General features: G+C 30.3%; 3 protein-coding genes and 1 non-coding gene across 4 annotated transcripts; 1 reads left to right on the forward strand and 3 right to left on the reverse strand.

Annotated features, from left to right (window-relative positions):
* Window positions 1–219: 219 nt before the first annotated feature.
* On the forward strand, window positions 220–2,860 carry LOC107897777 (glutathione S-transferase DHAR2). The gene is made up of 7 exons (XM_016823348.2): window positions 220–238; window positions 577–642; window positions 810–900; window positions 1,083–1,226; window positions 1,466–1,583; window positions 1,687–1,827; window positions 2,583–2,860. The coding sequence occupies exons 2-7, from the start codon at window positions 585–587 to the stop codon at window positions 2,667–2,669; spliced, it is 639 nt and encodes a 212-aa protein (XP_016678837.1). The 5' UTR covers window positions 220–238; window positions 577–584; the 3' UTR covers window positions 2,670–2,860.
* A 2,260-nt stretch (window positions 2,861–5,120) lies between these two features.
* LOC107896175 (ubiquitin domain-containing protein 7SL RNA1) lies at window positions 5,121–6,314 on the reverse strand. Its single transcript, XM_016821290.2, has one exon. The coding sequence runs from the start codon at window positions 6,096–6,098 to the stop codon at window positions 5,289–5,291; it is 810 nt and encodes a 269-aa protein (XP_016676779.2). The 5' UTR covers window positions 6,099–6,314; the 3' UTR covers window positions 5,121–5,288.
* An 829-nt stretch (window positions 6,315–7,143) lies between these two features.
* LOC121208854 (U12 minor spliceosomal RNA) lies at window positions 7,144–7,302 on the reverse strand. Its single transcript, XR_005903978.1, has one exon. It is a non-coding gene; the product is annotated as a U12 minor spliceosomal RNA (small nuclear RNA).
* Window positions 7,303–7,807: 505 nt separating this feature from the next.
* LOC107897779 (probable sulfate transporter 4.2) lies at window positions 7,808–15,323 on the reverse strand. The gene is made up of 17 exons (XM_016823349.2): window positions 14,718–15,323; window positions 13,771–13,819; window positions 13,169–13,370; window positions 12,415–12,583; window positions 11,778–11,843; window positions 11,556–11,663; window positions 11,300–11,407; window positions 11,136–11,201; window positions 10,479–10,539; window positions 10,193–10,320; window positions 9,961–10,002; window positions 9,631–9,747; window positions 9,295–9,346; window positions 8,900–9,038; window positions 8,661–8,749; window positions 8,453–8,529; window positions 7,808–8,362 (listed from the first exon to the last, which is right to left on the reverse strand). The coding sequence occupies exons 1-17, from the start codon at window positions 15,066–15,068 to the stop codon at window positions 8,051–8,053; spliced, it is 2,136 nt and encodes a 711-aa protein (XP_016678838.1). The 5' UTR covers window positions 15,069–15,323; the 3' UTR covers window positions 7,808–8,050.
* Window positions 15,324–20,028: the final 4,705 nt, after the last annotated feature.

The raw sequence follows: 20,028 nt of genomic DNA on the forward strand, positions 1-20,028 counted from the left end.
ATAAATTTTTTTGTTTTTGAATTGAATTACAGTTGAAAAGAATAATTTTCAAGATATTTTTAAACAGACAATATTAAATATATTATAATTTGAACTTAATTAATTTTTTTAACAATATTAAAACTAATTAATCAATTTTAAAATAAATATATTGATATAATCTAATCCTTATTAGGGATTTCCCCAATACTTTTAACCTTTTACTAACAGAACTGTAAAATTTGAGGTGATGGAAAAGGTACGAACTTTTTAAACTAAAAACAAGAAAGCTCTTTTTGATTATCAAAATATTCATTTGAGTGAGTGAAATGATTAATCTTTTGTTCTGTAAATTCATCTAACCCACGTTTAGGGAAAAGCCTTTAGGATTCTAGAAACTACCGTTGCTGGGTCATGATCCAAAGAAATTAACATGGATTATCAAGTGCTGACAATTGATATTTTATTTATTATGTCCATATTGCCCAAAACCTTGTAATTTTGGAATTTATGACAATTTGCCATTTATTTTGCCACTGCCATATCTGCTCTTTAAAACAAAAAAGATCATTTCTTGATTCTCAAATTTCTCTCTAGAGGAAAAAATGGCTTTAGAGATCTGTGTGAAAGCTGCTGCTGGTGCCCGTGATATTCTTGGAGACTGTATGCTCTCTCTCTCTCTCTCTGTGTATATATATATATCCTTATCTTCGTAAAAAGAATCATGTTATGTTTTTTTTGGGGTGATTTTGTTTCTGGGTTTTTGAGTTTGAATTCAATGTTATTTTGCCCCCCCCTTCCCCCTTTCATTTTGTAAAATTGTTTTCCAGGTCCATTCTGCCAAAGGGTTCTTCTTACTTTGGAGGAAAAGAAGGTTCCTTACAAGCTGAACCTTGTTAATCTCAGTGACAAACCCCAATGGTAATACTTCATAAAATTAAAAAAAAAATTGTAAACTCTTAATATTTTGTTTGTTGGTGGTGATGTGTTGTTTATTGTGTTTAAGCAAATGGGTAGCTGTAAATTTGTGAAGTTTGGGAGGTTAGAATTTTAGGCAAAAATCGGTATTGAAATTTATGTTTTTTTTTTTGTTCATTTGATAGGTTCTTGGAGATAAGTCCAGAAGGAAAGGTACCAGTGGTGAAGTTTGATGACAAATGGGTGGCTGATTCTGATGTGATTGTTGGGATTATTGAAGACAAGTTCCCTGAGCCTTCTTTGAAAACACCCCCTGAATTTGCCCATGTGTATGCTTCTATTTTTCTTTCATTTCATTTGTCATACTTTGTGTACTCTTTTAACAGTTCTATAAGCTTTGATTTGTATGACAAATATTAAACATTATTACATGTTTCTACTTGTACATCTCTTTGTGATCTTTTTGCTCGTATAGGATTCATTTGTTTTTCTTAGAAAAGTTCTGAAACCATTTTGTTCTCGAAATCTCTTGACTGATTATTAATCTTTAATCACTTGTTTGATGCAGTGGATCGAAAATATTTGGTACTTTTATCACATTTTTGAAGAGCAAGCATGCAAACGATGGATCAGAGCAGGCTTTGGTTAATGAACTGAAAGCATTGGATGAACATCTTAAGGGACATGTAAGTGATAATAAATTTGATGTGCCTCTGTCTGTAGGCTTGTGATCTTACTTCGTATCGATTGTCATGCGAGTTTATCCTAATTTATGGGACTATGAATCAGGGGCCATTCATTGCTGGGGAAAAGATTACGGCTGTTGATTTAGGTTTGGGACCAAAGCTGTACCATCTCGAGATCACACTTGGCCATTTTAAGAAGTGGACTGTTCCTGAAAGCTTGACTTATGCCCACAATTACATGAAGGTATGCTGCTGTACTGCTATCATACATATATATATATTGTGATTTAGCAATTTAACAGGTGAACCTTGTTTATTATTATAGTTATTTGAAGCATGTTTTGTATTATAACAAGCTTAATTAGTAGTAATGATATATTATAAGTACCTATGCTCCATGTAGCTCTGACTCTTCATTTTTTCTTAAAGAACTTGTGCCTAATACCCGCGTCCGGTACATTCTCAGAAATATATAAGAGGATATAACCCTTAAAACACATGAAAAAAAGTTAGAAAAATTAAATATGCCATATCCGAAAGTGGCACTCAAATACGGGAAATGTAGCCTGCGCTATAATGGGGCATGATTGTACCAGATTGACTGTATTTTTTGATCATCCCGATGAATGAGTATAAGGGGAGAACCTTAATGTCTACTCGTATTTGAGTGTATTTGTTATGAATATGTTGGAATTTTCAAGCTCTTCTGTGAATTTGGAGCCCTTGGATAATTATATTCTCGGACATATATCTATATATGTGTTGGACATCGGTGTCAAACATGAGCAGCTCAGCTTCGTACTGCATATTGTAGTTAGAGGTATAACTAAACCAATGAAGGCCCCTCGTTTTCGGGGTTGGTCTTATTTTAGCCATGTTTGGGTATGTGCTGGACACGGGTACTTAAAAGAGTCAAAGCATCAACATGCATTTTAACTGATGATATATATCTATGAATGTCATGACTGACATATTTCTTGTATCTTCTTGCATTTGCAGTCGATTTTCGGTCGGGAATCTTTCGTGAAAACTAAGGCTGCCAAGGAACATGTGATCGCGGGATGGGCACCGAAGGTGAATGCATGAATTTTACTTCAAAAGCTTTAGGTTTTTCAAACTCTTTCCAGAGCATATAAACTATGAAAGTGTGTAGAGGCTATGAAAACTAGATGAAGACTGGGTGTTCCAGTCATTTCATAAATGTTTAAGCCTATAGCTTTCATTGTCCTTCCTATAGTTAATCAATAAATAAGTGGTAAGAAATATACTACTATCAATGGGAGATTTTCTTTGGTATGTATGACAAAAAGAGAGGATGTCATGTCATGTTATATGTATCCTTTTTCTAATAGATTAATTTTCATCTAAAAAAATTAAATCCAAATGAAATCTTAAAATCCAAGATAAAATTGTTAATGTAGCATTAAACTATTGAAAATGGATAATATTCTGATTTTATAATTTTAAGGATGTAGTTTCAACTATGTAAAATTTTTTTGAAAAAATTTATAAAATTATTATAAGATATAAAATATATCTATGATAAAAATTGTTGGGATAAAAATATTTTTTTTCTATTTAACGTTTTAAAATTTTATAAAATTATTTAAAGATATTAAATATTTTTATAATAAAATTTGTTGAGATAAAATTCAAACCATACATAATATAAAACATGAAACATTATTAATATTCATTTAAATATACTAGTTTTCGATAATCCGTGTGGTGCACATGAATATACATGTTTATATTTTATTATTTAATAATTTTTTTTGTTATAATTAGTTTAGAGTAATCATTTCTAAAAATCATTAAAAATATATAATATTAAAAAAAATATTTCAAAGAAAAATATAAGTAATTGATATTAGAGTTTGATTTAATTTGTATGTGTACACTAATAATAGAAAAAAAAAACACAATTGTGGTTTTAATTTATTAAAATTATTGAATTAATTGTTAATTTTAATTTTAATGTTAAAATTTTAATTTAATTTTTTTAGTTTTAATATTAAAAACTATTTTTTAACATTTTATATTTTAATGTTTATTCTAATTAAAAATCAAATAACAATGTTATTAATTAGAATATAATCAGATTAAATTTTATGAATCTTATCCTAAAAATTAATATAAAATCTAATTTAAAAATAAATATTAAAATATTTCAAATATATTTAAAATTTCTATTTTAATCTTTTGTTTCAATCATCATTCCCCTCGTTATCTTCAATCATGATCTTTTTTGAGATAAATCTAACTTATCAATGCTAATAAATTTTTTTATGAGGGACTATAGAAATTAATAATAATAAATAAATTTAATTAAATCACAAGACGTGTCAAGGTGTAAATTATAAAATAAAAAATGTAAACAAATATTCCCCTTAGAATTTCATATTATTAATTATCATTAATAATTAATATATTAAGTTGTGTAATCCAAACAAATAAAAATTATTATGCAAAAAAAAAAACATTGATTCTATTTTATCTATTATTATTATTAGAGGTATTCAAACGATCAATTCGGTTAATATCTGAACCAAATTTCTATTAATTGAATTACCCAAAATGTAATCTTTAGCTGTTAACTGGATCAAAGTTTTTTTCAAATGCATTAACCGAACCAAAATTTATATATTTTTATCTTTTGGTTAAAATAAGTATAAAACATATAAAAAATACGTTGCTAATGTTCATTTTCTTTTATTTAATAGTTTAAAAAACTTAAAATGGAGGTGAAAACAACAAATAAGACATTAGAAACACTACATAAGTCTTGAAAACAACAAATATTTCAATTAATTGATTAATTCGGTTAATTACTTTATTTCAAATCGAATTAATTGATAACCGAAATTCGAAAATCGACCTCTAACCGAATTAAATTCGACCACTGATTGATTAACAAAATTAAATTTATTCAATCGATTAATTCGATTTTAACTGAACTGTGAATACCCCTGATTATTACTAATTAGTAGTATATTTCAATTCAACTTTAACTCAAGTGTGTAGTTACAATGAATAAAACTTATATTTAAAAAAAATAAAATTTAAGACTAATTTAGTATATATTGAACAATTAAAAAAATATTTTTAAATTCGTATTTTTATGTATGTTAAATCAAAGGTCAAAGGTAATCGATTCTGCTATTAATTCAATTTTGAAACGTATCATGCCATTAAGATTCTAAGTGTCCATAGGACAACTATGATTGCAAAGCTATATTTTCTTATTTGAGTCCGAACATTATTTAAAGATATATATATGTTTTTTTATTTACAAGCTTTTAATTTTTTTATAATTTATTTTTTTATTAATAATCATGTTTAGGTTATATTATATCAAATAATAATTATTTATTAATTTTATATCAAATAAAATTATTTTTTTATAATTTTTGAACTCTAAAATAAACGGTTAAAAGGATAGTTTTCGTTTTTTTTTTTTTTTGAAACCAGATTAAAAGGATAGTTTTTTTTTTCTATCTTTAATTTTATATATAGATTGCTTCATAACAAAAATCATTAAACAAGAAAAAAAACCCAAAATAAAGGGGTAAAACTATTGATAACAAAAATATAAAATTTTGTAAAGAAAACCCAAGTATTATCATCTTTTCAAAATCATCCTAATTATCACTAAACTAGTTTAAAATCAACACTGGAAAAAGAAAAAGAAAAGAAAAAAATATTTCATGATCCACCAGTAACACTACCATTAAAGATTTCAATGGTGTCACCTTGTCCAACTTGATGCCACCTAAACGACCGATCATCGTCCATAACGTTTTGTTTATAAATAAAGAAATACCCTTCTTGTGGTAAATGAAACTGGAGTCTTTGGTGCAACTTTTGCAGTTCTTTTCTCAGTTCACTCACATTATCCGTCGCATTCACTTCCACCGGTATCTTCTTCGTCCCACACTTTGGCAAAACCAACAGCTTCAGTTTCTTCGTGGCCGTTGGAGTCCCCGTCGCTGTACCCGCAGACCCAGTACCGGACCCGGTCGGGGATGGCTTTATATTAACATCAACATCACTATTCTCCTCCAGTTCACATTCCCGTGACGATAGGCTGTCAACGGGAACCGGGTCCATTTGGCCATGCATCTTCTCTTTTAATCGTAAAGGGTTGTCGTTTACGTCCGCTTCTGAAGGAACAACGGTATTCGACGAAGGGGTATTGCTGTTGAGCTGTGCATTCTTGGCTGGCGAAGGAAGTTGATGGTCGGCGGCGGCGGCATTGGGTTGGGGTTGTTTAGTACTGTTACTAGTATGGGAATCAGAAGAAACCAAGAGTTGGATACGGGAATTTTGAAGGATTTCACAGTACTCAACGTCACGACCATCTTGAAGGACATTGCCATTAAATATTAGAGTTTGGTGAGGGATAGGGATACCATGGTATTTATGAATCTTTTCTTTGATTTCAAGAACAGTATCAAAGAAACCAACTTCAATGGAAAATGGTTTGCCTTTTTGGGTTTCAAAGATGACATCCATTTGAAAAGATTGAAGAAAAGAATGGTTTGGTGGTGAGAGTGGATTTAGAGAGAAAGTTGATTGTAATGCGAGTAATGTGGTGTTTGCTAACAGCTAATATCCTATATATTGCAACTGTGAGGCCGATTTTGCTGCAGATTTTTTGTTTTTATTTTCTTCTTCTGCTCTGGATTTCTTTCTTTTTTTGAAGATTTTGAGGGTTGATTAAAAGGATAGTTGATAAACTATTGAAGGGGATAGTTTTATTTTATTTTTTTAAATAGGGGAAATGTTTATAAAATAAATACATTTATTAAAATCTTTTTCCTCTTATATATTATATAGTTGTAGAATCAAAATAGTAGAATCGAAATTTAAGATAAAAATAATTGTAAATTTAGACTTTTTATATATGCACCAAATGAACAACAAATAAATAAATAGAAGACAATTTTAAAAATACTTGTTTTACACAGTATAAACTTAAAAAAATTTTAAAAAATTATATCATAATATTATATTACCTCATCCTCAATTATATTAATTAATATAATCTTTGAACTTTGATCACTCTTTAATACCATTATTGTTCAAATATTATCAAATATTGAAAAACCATAGCTTAATTCTTCATTTTCTTATATAATTCTAGCTTATTAATATTAAAAATTTCCATTTTTATTTTTATTTTTGTTAGATATTACTTGAATATATCTAACTACTTAATGCTATTTATAGCTCTAATATTAATTATTTAACAATAAAAATCTTAAAATTTTATTTAAATAATAATTTATTTTACATCAACAAATACAATTTTTTTAAAAATTAAAATTAATTTTTAGCTAATAATTATAGTAAACTTAATTTTGTTATAGATTAAAAATAAACCTACCATATATTTCATTTAAACATATTTTAAAAATATAATACTTTTTCTTACTAGTCTTTGTATACTAATTTAAATATATATTTTAAAAATACACATTACTTTTACCCAAATTCTTCGCCTAATAAAATAAAATAAAAGTTTCAAATAAGACTTGGGGGCTGGGGACCGAAATTTGGGAGGCCCGCACAAGTGAGTTCTGCACAAAGTAAGTGCAGCGTCAACACTCGGCCAGCCTATTACCCCTCCACAAATTCTTGCGCACCTTATAGGTTTGGGCGCGGCGGGCAGCTCCCACCGCTCGCTTTGTTTTCCTTACTCATTAGTTTAAGGCAAGGTTTTTTGTTGTATGCCAGCTTTACTTTATAGGGCCCAAACATTCTTCCTTGCTATTCCCCAGCGATGTGGGATACAAACGTACCAACAAAAAAATTACTTTTCTTCTACCTTGTGTGAACTGTATTCTTTTTGGGCATCCCTTTTAGTGCAACAAACTGATTTAGCTCTTTTTTATGAAAAAAAATAATTCATAATAATCAAGCCAACTTTTTCTTTTATTAGAAAAGAGGTTTTCACGAATATGTGAAGAGTTACGAATGCTGGAATTCAAACTCCCAACTTACTGTATACAACCTCATAAAAGTGATGATAATCCGACTAGGCTAAGCTTTAGCTTCATGATAATTAAACAGACTGATAAGAGTTTTACGAAACTAGATTTAAGCTTTAGCCATAGATTAACGATTTTCCCGTTCTTACCGAGCAGAACAAGTCTCGTAAGTTACCCGGTTATTGATTTTTGGCAAGTTAAAAAGCATTTTACTTGAATACTGGACAAAGATAAGAAATGAAATGAGTAGATTGAATCAAAATTTGTACAAGAAGCAGCTTTATACAGCTACTAAATAAGTTAGACTACTAGTAGTAGTACAATAATGTTCCAAACAATACATACAAGAATCGGAGTTCTCGGTCCTAATCTTTTAACTAAATTGTAAACAATCGAGCAACATATTAGATATCGGAAACACCTTGTTAAAAAAATGGCATTATCCAAAACGTTTGCTTCAGATGCAAGCAAGTTTCAAGACCTTCGAGACAACAATGGCTCCAATTGAGGGTCATCCTGTGTTGAATCTGAACGCATTTGACTATTACCCGATTCTAGTTCAGAAACTGATAAATCCTCCCTCCGCTGTTTCATTATTCTCTGAAAGAAACTTGGTTTTTCATGTGAAGGATCTGATGCTTTGGGAGACATGGTCTGAACATGCTGGAGGCAAACCTGGACTGCATCATGCACTCTTACAAAGTACCATTCCTTACCAATCATCTCAACGACACCGGCTTTCGATAAGGTCAACAGGACCTCCTGGTTTGGGTTTGAGATGGCTATCTGAAAAAGGATGAGTCTTTAAAAACTCTGAACTAAAAGCTCATAATCTGTTTAAAACATTTGGGATTTAATCAATTACGACTACTCAACCTGGATGTCCCGTGATTTGTATTCCTGGTGCAAGTCTTTCAGAGCTTGGACAGCACTCGCGTCTATGTATGTAACAGCTGCAGTAGAATCAAAATATTATAGCTAGATATACTGATGCTGCCAAAGCGTAAGCAAAGATTTTCTGACATTTGGCACAAAATGTGATCTTATGATTACGAGTATATTTCATGGTACGACTAACACTTACGTGCCAACTCCAAAATTACAAAATAAATTCGTTCAACTTCTGGTCCACGTTTGGTCGATTTATTACCCACAACTTCGTATTCTCGTAGCCTGATAGGGGAATCAACAATTTGTGAATTTAAATTCTCAAATTGGGAAATCAAAAGTTCAATCCAGTAAAAGGAAACTGGCAAAGGAAATTCACAGATACAACAAGGTGCCAAAGCCGGTTTATGTAACGAGGAAAGCATGAACATTCACCTGTCTTTGATGTAACTTATGTTCGCAAAGTAGATAGGAGCATCGATACGAACAATCACAATTCCATTGTAAGTATATGCTTCTGGATACTGCTGAATGTTCCTATAAACAGTGGTGCCAGGAAGACGCCCCAAGACAGCTGCAATGACAGTAAAGGGATAAGATTTAAGAGTTTTACAATGGATTATATAATTGTGCAGAGTGGAGATGATAAGAGGACCGATCCTGATAGATAATGTCAAGGCACTGAGTTTGTTAGAGATGATGGAAGTAAGTCATCGTCATAAATTACGAGGACAAGAGAGTACAGTAATCATCTCAGTTCTAGTTCAGAAAAAGTGCAAGACATGACAATTTATTAGAGACATGGTATGGGTGATGTTCAATTCACTCACCAATATGCGGATTCGCTGATTCGTGAATGACGAAGGCAAGTGAGACGCCTACCTGAAATGTCAAAACACAATACAATTATACCAGATATGAGACTAAGATCATGAGGCAAAATTCAACCTTTGGGCTTCAGAGTTGATGGATGAATTGTTTCCAGAAAAGATATTAGACACAAGTAAAGCTGACTAGTTTTATGGGGTAAAATATTTTAGCAGAACTGTGTGTATAATTATAGATTCGTAATAGTAGCATGTAAATGTGAAATACTGAAAAATATATTGTTGATTGGCGCAAAGAAAATCAACATATGTAAGGCAAATAGTTTTAAAAGTACTTACCCCAACAAGGACACCAATCTCGATTCCGAGAAACAATGTTGTAGTAGTTGTAATGGTCCAAAGAAGAAAATCTTTCTTATCTACACGCCATAAGAATATTGCCTCTTCATAATCCACCTGAAATCATTACATGAAGAAAAAACAAATTTTAACCAAAGGTACACAATTAAACAATCAATAACTTTGCAGGATATTGATTACTCTTTACTCCAGTTGATTTAATACATATTGCAAACTGCAAATTGCATGGTCCAACATCAACTGAAGCGTAAAATATGGCATAATCTAGCTTGAAAAAATGTTTCAACAAAGGCTTGTGTCGTTGCTTACCAGGGTTATAACAGCAGAGATTACTATAGCAGCCAAAGCACACTGCAAAGGAGATGAAGTGTAAACACCTATGGTTAGCATTCACAGTAAACCTCACCAATTGCTAAAATTAAATCGAGCAGTACAAAGTCATGTGGTGAGGGGGGAAAAAAAGGAAAGGAAGGCATTATGGCAGGTGCAACATAAATGGTCCTAATACCAACATTTAAATCATACGAACTTCAGAACTTACCTGTGGTATGTATTCAAATAATGGAGTCAAGAACAAAAGAGCACAACACATTATGCTTCCTGTTATTATTCCAGATAAACCAGTTTTTGCACCACTCTCATGATTCACAGCTGACCTGGAGAAGGAACCTACAAAATACAAACAAAAAGTTCAATTAACTAGAGTTTGCAACAAAAATTTCAGTAAACAAATTCTAAGAATTAGAGTAGAACAATAGCAAGAGAAACAGTTGAACACTGCATCAAGAGTTAATGTTTCGGTACATAGGGTCAGGAAGAACTTTCACCTGTTGTGGGATATGCTGAAAAGAATGACCCAAAGATATTGGCAACACCAAGACCAAACAACTGTTGACAGAGAAGCAAAATTTCATTACAGCCTTCCTTTGAAGGAAATTTGGCAAACACTGTACCTTACTACTAGCTTCCCTAAATGTAAACAAAAATAAAACTAAGCTATGCAATTGAGACATCATATTCATTTTGGGAAACCCGTTGAATTTGCAGTCCTCACAAATGGTAAAATATAGCAGTATATCATCCATCATGTATACTGACAACAGTATATCCATTAAGTAATTAGTTCCAAGTAAAAATGATCTTTTTAACCTAGTGATCTACAGCACGGAACACATTTAAATTTGAATGTTGACAGAAAGCATATACACCAGGAGATTGAGAGGGAAGATTTTAGATATTGCTACTGGTATTCCGTTAGTTCTAAATGTGGAAATCAGGTACTGTTATAAAAAAAGCCCTAGATTGAACACTAGCTTATGGGAGTATGGACCTGGACGGTCTGACCTTGTGCACGGTACACCTGGCACATGGGGGAATGTTAACATGCAAGAGTGATTTCGTACAGGAAAGAAAAGCAGAGAAAAAAGTTAATTATTATAGAAGCAACTATAGAGGGAGTTGTGCTACATTTTCACAATATATACCTCTTGATTTGAATCCAGCTCATACCCATTTTTCGCTGCTAATGCTTTGGCAATCCCAACAGATTCCTAAGATTAATAAGTGACATATAACCATTAGAAGTCACAAATTCAAACTCTATTTGGAAGTATGTATTCTTTGTTGAATGATCCATAGGATTCCTTACCAAGATGGCAACACCAGTAATGAGAACTGCCGTGGAAATTAAAGACTTTGCATACTGAAAACTTTTAGGAATGGAAAAGCTGGGAAGGCCCTGAGGTATATCTCCAACCTAAAGATCAACAGTACAGCATTCTTTATCACCTTTTCCATGAGAATGTCATTTTTCACATAAATATAAGCACCAATTATCACTTGACTGAGTGAATATGTGCCTGATTAATATCCAATAATTTGAATTTACTTTATATTTTTCTCACCAAAGTTATAGATGATGGATGATATATCTTGACAAAAGTTGTACCCAGAACAACTGCTGTCAGGGGACCCATTGCTCGCAAGAACCTCAAGTGCTTCCTTGATTTTCCCTATGAATGAGATATCAAATGTATAACCAAAAAAAGAAGACATTTTAAGAGAAAGATAGAAGGGAAAGTTGGGTTGGGGCTAAGGGGGCAGAGAGAAGGAAAGAGTTCTGGTACCAGAAACTTCATAGTCTGAATTATAGCAAGAATTGTAGATCCCATTACAAAAGGGGGCCATGAGAACTACAAAAGGAAAACACCACCTGAGGTTAAACAAAGGAATGAATAAGTTGCAACAGAAAGGATAACACACTTACCAAAGTTGAAGGAGAATAATAGATGCTTCTCCAATTACAATTTACAATAAGGAATGCAACCAAATAAAGTGCAAAGGACAATTAACACACAATTCACCAAAAAAGCAAGCTCAAAGCCAAAACCCCTTCGCAGTTAAAATTCCTATAGTTTATGATCTATCAAAGAAAAAAAATTTATGATTATGTCACCCATGGTTGGGCCAACAACTGTAGCTATTCAAATTGAAAGAGAAACAGTCATGCCCAACATGTGAACACAGTTAACAGCGGGACAAAACTCTTTCAACTGCAAGACAAAACTTGGAAGTATACAAAATTTTCTTAAATGATGAGAATGTTTGACAACTTTTGAATTTGGAATGAATTTGCGAATTATACATTTAGAAGTTTAGATGACTATATATGCCAGTGACAAGGATAATGCCTTCTTTAATCAATGCATCAACATGAATATTTAGTACTGTAAATAAAATACCACTTGGGCATGTAAAGACTACCTCATCTGATCCAGCTATTATGCTCTTAATTATTGGCACAATCTCGCTGCTTCGATCAATGTCATACCCCAAGAAGTATTTTGCTTGAGATAAAGCAATCACAACAGCTGAAGCCGTAGTGAAGCCAGAAATCACAGAATGACTAATGAAACGAATGAGCCATCCAAGCCTGGAAAAGGGGGCAAAAGTAGATGAAAACTTTCCGGTCTATAGGCAAGGGAAATGGAAGAGATGATGGTAACATAATGTAGAAAGACGTTCTAGATAAGAGTTCTCCATTTATCCTTTTTCTTTTCTTTTTTAAAATGTAGAATAACCTCTTTAAAATCAAGAAAAAAAGTCCGATTTTCAACAAAAATGCATAAGCCCCCCCATTCCCTAGTTCTGTCAACCAATATTAAAAAGGTTAAGCTTAATGTGAAATAGTTGGCTAAAACATAGTAATTCATCTAAAACTTGTTCATATAGGAACAAAGTTAATACCCGCTTGGCATGATTACTGATGAATCTAATTTTACCCTCAATTAATGTTTGAAAACTGTAAGACAGTCCAATATTTGCCAATTGCATTTTATGTTCTAAAGATGGTTACATTAAGACTCAAATTTGCAACCTCTTGACATTTGGTGATGGTTTTTTAAGAAGATAAAACCCAGTCCAAATATCCAGACAGATGATAACTATCTAAGATGGCAGGAAAGAGAACACGCGAAAGCGAAAGCAAAATTTAGATGACAAAAAAGATCAGAACTACCTCAATAGCCCCATTATGCATTCCAGGATCCCAACCATCAGTGCCAACAATATAGCAAGTTCTGTGTATAGTGCATCTGATGACTCAGCAATTCCACTTAACACGTTGGAGACCAGGAGGGAAACCAATGCAACTGGACCAATTGCCAGCTGCCGAGATGACCCAAATATGGCATAGATAAATATTGGCACAAATCCAGAGTCTGCCTTGCCAAAACCACATAGTCATTGCGAACAAGATTAAAAACAAACTGATCGTGTTCTAAAGTGTTTAAGAAGAAGATAATCTGTCATATAACAGAAAAAAAAAAAAAACTTCCCAAACAAAGGTATATATTAAGCAATATCAACAGTGAAAAAAGAATATATCATTATATACTAAATGTGCATTTCTCTATTTGAGTACCACGTGTAGCTGACATCCTAACATGGAAACTAAGAGTGCAATGTCGTGTTCTGAATTCTTAGTCCCATTTTCTACTCTTTCACCAAGAAATATATGCAATAATGTGTAAATCTGAGTAGCAAAACCACTCCATTATTTCATAACAAACATCTTTAGTATAAACAGAATCCAGAAGAATTGATTTGGTAGAAACTTACAGAGCCCATATATTGGCTCAAGCCCAGCTAATTTTGCATATGACATTGCCTGTTGACAAATTCAAGAAACAATAAAAAACCCCATGTCATAAATCCATATACCACTTGATAACTTCAACAAATAGATAGAGTCCTAAAATACATAAATAAGCATTAAAAAAGGCCATCTTTTGTACCACAAAAATAGATATCCATTCAATTCCAGGAACTTGCCAAAGCCATGCATTTAGAATCCAATGTTTCTGGCACTACCAGAGCAAAGAGAAGAGGCAAATCCAGCTAAAGCAAAATCTGAACCTTTTACTTTGATTATTTTGTAATTTAAAGAAAATGTCAATTGAAGCATTTGAAATAGTGATTGAAGTAAATATTGTTTCTCTTTCTACTGTGATGTGACCTGGCAACAACCTTGAATATAGACATCAAACTAGATCACTGATCCAATCAAATTATTCAACCAATTAGAAGCAGTAAATCAGTGATGAGTAGATATCAGATTAGTCCAAAGATCCAATCAAATTACTCAACCAATCAGGAAATTCTGAATCTTTGCTCTGTTGTGATTTGACCACAGGATAAAAGATTAAAATCTAAAAACCATACGCGTATGAGTTAAGCACAGATGAAGTAAAAAATTACGCAATTGAAAACAGAGGAACAATCCTTTCGGTGGACTAGAAATCGACGGAAACTACCTAAAAATCTGTTTGGTTTCCAAGAAAATACAGGAAAAAAAAAGAACTCAACAAAGAATTAAAGATCCTTCACGTCGGTTTAATTGAACTTAATTACCAAAGCTTTAAGGATTAAGCTTCACAGTTTTTGAAGAAAACGAACCAATTTCAACAGTATATACTGTATAAACAACTTTTTTTTTTACTATTTTCTTTTATCCTTCTAATCGTTTCTTTCTTTTTTTCCTTATTTTCTCAGCAAAAAAGAATCACCTGAGGAACAAGCATGATACCAACGGTAGTACCCGCCATGAGATCAACCTGAAAATACTCCCGCCATCTGTACGTCCGAATCCAACGGCAACAAGGGAGGAACATCTCGATCCAATCAATAAACGTCATCCTTCTGATCTTCCCCCGGAACCGAGAAATCCAGGAATTAGGCCACAACGAAGACGAAGAAGAATTGTTACCGAAGCCACCGGGGCTGCCGTACGACGACGTGTCGGGATGCTGTAGAGGGATGATTTTAATGGTCCGAGGAGTCGGCATAGTGGATCCGGAAGCGGCCGTGGAAGAGCGCAATAAGTCGCTGGCACTCGGGGATGCGTAGGTTATCTCCATTCCCGCACTATCGGAGCATCGTATGATTGAGACACCACGGGAATCTTTTAACGAGCAGTTTCAGTGGCCGTTGGCGTAGGTGCGGTTGCGTTTCGTGGCGCAAGTTGAGGATGGGGAAGCTTCGTAAATATTATGAGGTGAAAATGAAAACCGAAACAGGTGCCCGGGGCCCCGCCACTGTGACGTTTTCTGAATAAAAATTAAAAGAAATCATGAGATGCGTGAACCGTGAACGTATAGAATGGCGGGCGCGGCGTTTACCGCTTTATTTGGTTTTCTTGAGTTCGGCTCTTCAATTGAACCGGTCGAAATATGCGCAAAATTTTTAAAATAAGATGGGGATTAAACTGATTAAACTGATTTGATTAAATAAATTATTAAAAATTTATAAATTTTAAAAATTATTTTATTTTATTTTTAATTTAATTTAATTAATTTATATAAATTACCGGTTAAATCTTTTAGAACATCAATTTTTAAATAAAATAATCAAATTAATTTGAAATCAAGTAATGGTTTTGAAGAAATCTTTTTATTAGGTACCCTTCAAAAATAGTAAATATTTTATTTAATTTATTCAAAATTTTTGAAAATATAAAATTACATTTTAATCTTCTTTAAAATTTACAATTCATTTTCGATCCTTTTAAAATAAATTTTTTATTCCTACTTTTATTTAAATATTTCAATGTTTATTTTGAATCAAATTCGAACTTTAAAAATGAAACTTTATGAAAATTTAAGTAGTTTTAAGGTAAGTTTTAATGAGCGGTAGGGTGTGTTATGTTTAGCTTATTTTTTTCTCACATTACAGTATGTAATCTTATCGCTACAGTTATTTTTATACTAATCATAGGTAAATACACCACCATCCAAATCTACCTTTAAATTTTTATACAATTTCAACTCGATCAAGAGTGGATTTGAATGGATGATTAAGTATAGTACGGTGTGTTTAGTTTAATTTTTATCTCACACTACAGTATTACTACAATATTTAATCTTATCATCATCATTATTTTTACATTAATAGCAGATAAATGCACCATCCATCTAAACTTACCTATAAACTATGATTATTCAATGATCTAATAATATAAAACTTGTACGTCACAATCGAGGATTATTTTTCAATTCAGTTGAAATCTAAAGATATTTGAAAATGATGGATTGGAAGTTTTTTCGTTTTAATGGAAAACCATTTTAAATTAACAACAAATATTGACTGGTCAGTCTAGTTGGCATATCAACCAACCACAAACGCATTTGACTTAAAACAAGTAAATGGTCCACACCTTTATTTTATGAATAAATAAATAAATGCTATAATTAGCTGTTTCATTTGAAAAATATTTTCACCATATCGACGCAACATTGTATCATTGGACCACTTATAATTAACGTTTTAATACGGTAAAAGTTCCTTTCACCTTCCATTAAGAGACATTTAATGTTGGATCTCATTATGTGGGTTAATTTATTTTTGATCATTTTGTTTATTTATTTATTTTAATAGTAATACTTTATTATATAAATTAGATTATTTTTATGATAATTTTTTTCATTAGAAATACTATTTATTAGTACTATCAAACATATTAGATCTCAAAATATTTTTCAATTGTAAATATGAAAAGATAAAAATATATTTATAATAATATTAATTTTCCTTTAAAATAATAAGAGTATCTTAATAATTTCACAGTTGAGTTGTTCTCAAGTTGATCCGTGACATCAATTCAGTCAGCCAATTTACATATAGTATAGATATTTATTGTATAAATAATAACATGCAAACAATGTTGTTTGAACTAGATTAATTAGATAAAAAACTGACTAAGGTATCAATTTTGAAAGTAACTTTAAATCAATTAAACTAGAAACTAATACGATATATACTAAAACTGACTCACAAATATAATTACGAATGATAAATCTTAAAATGCAATATTTTTGTGTTTGTGAATAGTAACAAGAAAATACACATATTTTTATCTTATAGCTAAAACCATGATTTGGTGCCATCAATGGCACATTCTTTAATAACGAATTAAGCAAATTCCATGTGATGAGTAATAGATTGCTTTTATAGTAGGTAAATAGATTTGTTTATTGATTTTTTTAATATAATCATTATGTCTTATATGATGAGTAATGATACTTTATTATATACATACAATCTTCAGTAATTAAATGAGAAGTAATAGAAATAATTTTATTATAAATTTTGATTATATATATATTTATATAATGTATAACATTATTTATATATTTTTTTAATTTTTAATTTATAAAAAGAAGGAAAATGTTTTTTAGTGTACTCAAACTCACATATTTCTACATTAGTAATAATGCGCATACCAATTAAGCTAAGACTCGATCGAATTTTAATAATAAAATTTTAAAATAATTATATAGTGAAATAAATAAAATAAAATAAAAAGATATTTTTAAGTCATGATATAGATAAAAAGAAAAGAATATCTTAAATTGGTAAATTTTTTTCAAACCAAATTACATGTTGATAAAGAATGCTACAATGAAAAATTGACATTTTTAGTAAATTTATTATCAAGTCAAATGACGTTAAATTTGTTTATCAGGTTTTTTAAAAAATTGTAAAAAAATTAAAATTATTAAATTACTTTTATATCCTATTTTTAATTATATGTTATAATTTTAAGAATTTTTTTATATTTTTTAACTAAATTAAATAATAATATTTGATACACTGTCGGTGAAATTGTTAGACTCTATAAATATAGTCAGGAGGATGACAGGTGTCTTATAGAAATATAATATAATATTAAAAAAATAAATATTTAAAAAAAGAGACTCATAATTTTTTTTTTAACTGCTTGTGGAATAAAAAATACACTATCAGTATATCATATATTAACTCTTGAACTAATATCTAATTAACTCTAATACCAATTTAGTCAAAATTTTAATATTATTATAAATATATAAGAAGGGAAAAATACTTCCAACAATATTGTTAAACAATTATATTTTAAATTCAATTTAGAGAAAAGTACTAGTTGATATATTTATTTTATTAGTTAAAAATAAAAATTTAATAAATAAATAGTAAAATTAGTGTCCGTTGAATTAAGAATCGAGAGATTCATCGTTATGAACAAAAATTGACCCGGTTTAATTTTTATAACATTCAACAAAACGTTGTACAAATCTGGAGATTTTCCAACCTGGCAACGGGACAAAAGAACATTAGGCAGCATGAAACCTCACATCATAAATTATTCCAATCATTTGAACATGAATTTAGTCTAAAATTTAGAGTAAGATACAATAAAATGAACATAGACATGATTTTGAGCAAGATTCAAAGCAAAAACAAAGTAGAACAGCATTGATAATTATCTGGTCCCATGAATCCAATTTAATAAGTGAATTTATGCTCTTCCCTTCTTTGGAATTTGGGAAAGATAGAAAGTATCAAATTGCATTTTTTTAATAATTGCATACACATGTTATCAAGTCAGTTTTCGATATTTTTTTGGACTTTAAGTGAAATAATAAATTAGAATCATATATCCATAATTTTTTTGATTAATACTTATATTTAAATAAAAAAAATTTGAGCCCCTTTCAACCCTGAGTGTTGGGCAGCCGCACTCCCAAACTACTCTAGGGTCGGGCGTGCATGTTATCATACTGACTAAAAAGCAATTTTGGGGAAAAAATTGAAGCAAATTTGTAGAGATAGAGACATCATGTTTAATCACCATTAATAATTTGATTTAATATTACTGGGTGAAAAAACAATAGAGCGAATCTTAACTCGAAATCACAATTTGAAATTATTTTTTATAAATATAATTAAAAGTTATTATTAATTTTATTTCTAATGAATTATTTAGTTTAAATTCTGTTATATATTTATGTATTATGTGTAAATTGTAGATTTAATTTTTATACTTTAATTGGTCTAAAATATAACAATTAATTTTTTTAATTAAATTATGCTATTAGTCTTGTATTATGTGTAAAGTTATATCTATACTTTGAAGTTTCGAAATTTCGATGTTGACACAAACATAATGGTGTAAATGAGTAGGGCTCAAACGAGCAAGTCTATATTTATTTTCGTTTTTTAGTTTTTTTAAGTTACATAGTTCATTTAAAATTTTGTTTATTAATAAGTATGTTCGGGTTTGGTTTGGATCCAGTTCTCCTGTGAAGAGGAAAATTTGATTAAAGTTTATGTCTAAATTTGTAATTTTAAATATTATTAAAAAAATATTTTTTTGAAAAAAAAATGTGTTGCTTTTTAAAAATTTTATAATAGTTTTAGTGCGGTTTTTGTAATATTTTTATTATATATAAATATAAAATATAAAACCTATGTACCTTAAAAGCCCAATATTAGAAATGGTATTGGGACCCAAATTTTATTTAACATAAAAAAATTATTTCTAAAATTAGGAAATCCAAAATCCTATGATCCAAGATTTGTACAAGTTTAAATTGAAAATAAATCCGAAGTAAAATTATCTATCCAAGGCCTTATTGAATAAAAATCCCAAATCATTTGGATCAATATATCGGGCTTTAAATATTTGTAATTTGAAAGTTAAAAACTAAAACTATTTAACCCGGACAAAAAACAATGTTTAAAATATAGTAAATTCTATACATAAAATTAGAGTTGAACGTGGATCGGATTGGGTCTTAATAAAATTTTAGGTCGTTCTTTGAGCTTGAACTTGATTCGAACCCAAAAAAATGGGCATACAACTTTATCCATACTTGACACAAATTATAGAAACCAAATTAGAGCCTGGCCCGCATTAATTTTTTTAGATTATTTTATTATATACAATATATATAATATCAAATACACTTAAAAACATTAAACAAATATTAAAATAACAAAAAAATTAAAAATACATTAAAAATTTTAATATTAAGATAATTGTAACTAAAATAGTAGCAA

This window comes from Gossypium hirsutum, chromosome A10 (genome assembly GCF_007990345.1).
Source record: "Gossypium hirsutum isolate 1008001.06 chromosome A10, Gossypium_hirsutum_v2.1, whole genome shotgun sequence".
Lineage (NCBI taxonomy): Eukaryota > Viridiplantae > Streptophyta > Magnoliopsida > Malvales > Malvaceae > Gossypium > Gossypium hirsutum.

Bases quoted from the DNA above. Each gene is read 5' to 3' on its own strand.
- LOC107897777 (XM_016823348.2), top strand. From the start codon at position 585: ATGGCTTTAGAGATCTGTGTGAAAGCTGCTGCTGGTGCCCGTGATATT. The intron at 1,227-1,465 runs GTATGCTTCTAT...TGTTTGATGCAG, and splicing joins CCCCCTGAATTTGCCCATGT to TGGATCGAAAATATTTGGTA. The intron at 1,584-1,686 runs GTAAGTGATAAT...ACTATGAATCAG, and splicing joins ATGAACATCTTAAGGGACAT to GGGCCATTCATTGCTGGGGA.
- LOC107896175 (XM_016821290.2), bottom strand. From the start codon at position 6,098: ATGGATGTCATCTTTGAAACCCAAAAAGGCAAACCATTTTCCATTGAA.
- LOC107897779 (XM_016823349.2), bottom strand. From the start codon at position 15,068: ATGGAGATAACCTACGCATCCCCGAGTGCCAGCGACTTATTGCGCTCT. The intron at 9,347-9,630 runs GTAAGTACTTTT...TTGACATTTCAG, and splicing joins AGATTGGTGTCCTTGTTGGG to GTAGGCGTCTCACTTGCCTT. The intron at 9,039-9,294 runs GTGAGTGAATTG...CTGTCATTGCAG, and splicing joins ATCAGCGAATCCGCATATTG to CTGTCTTGGGGCGTCTTCCT.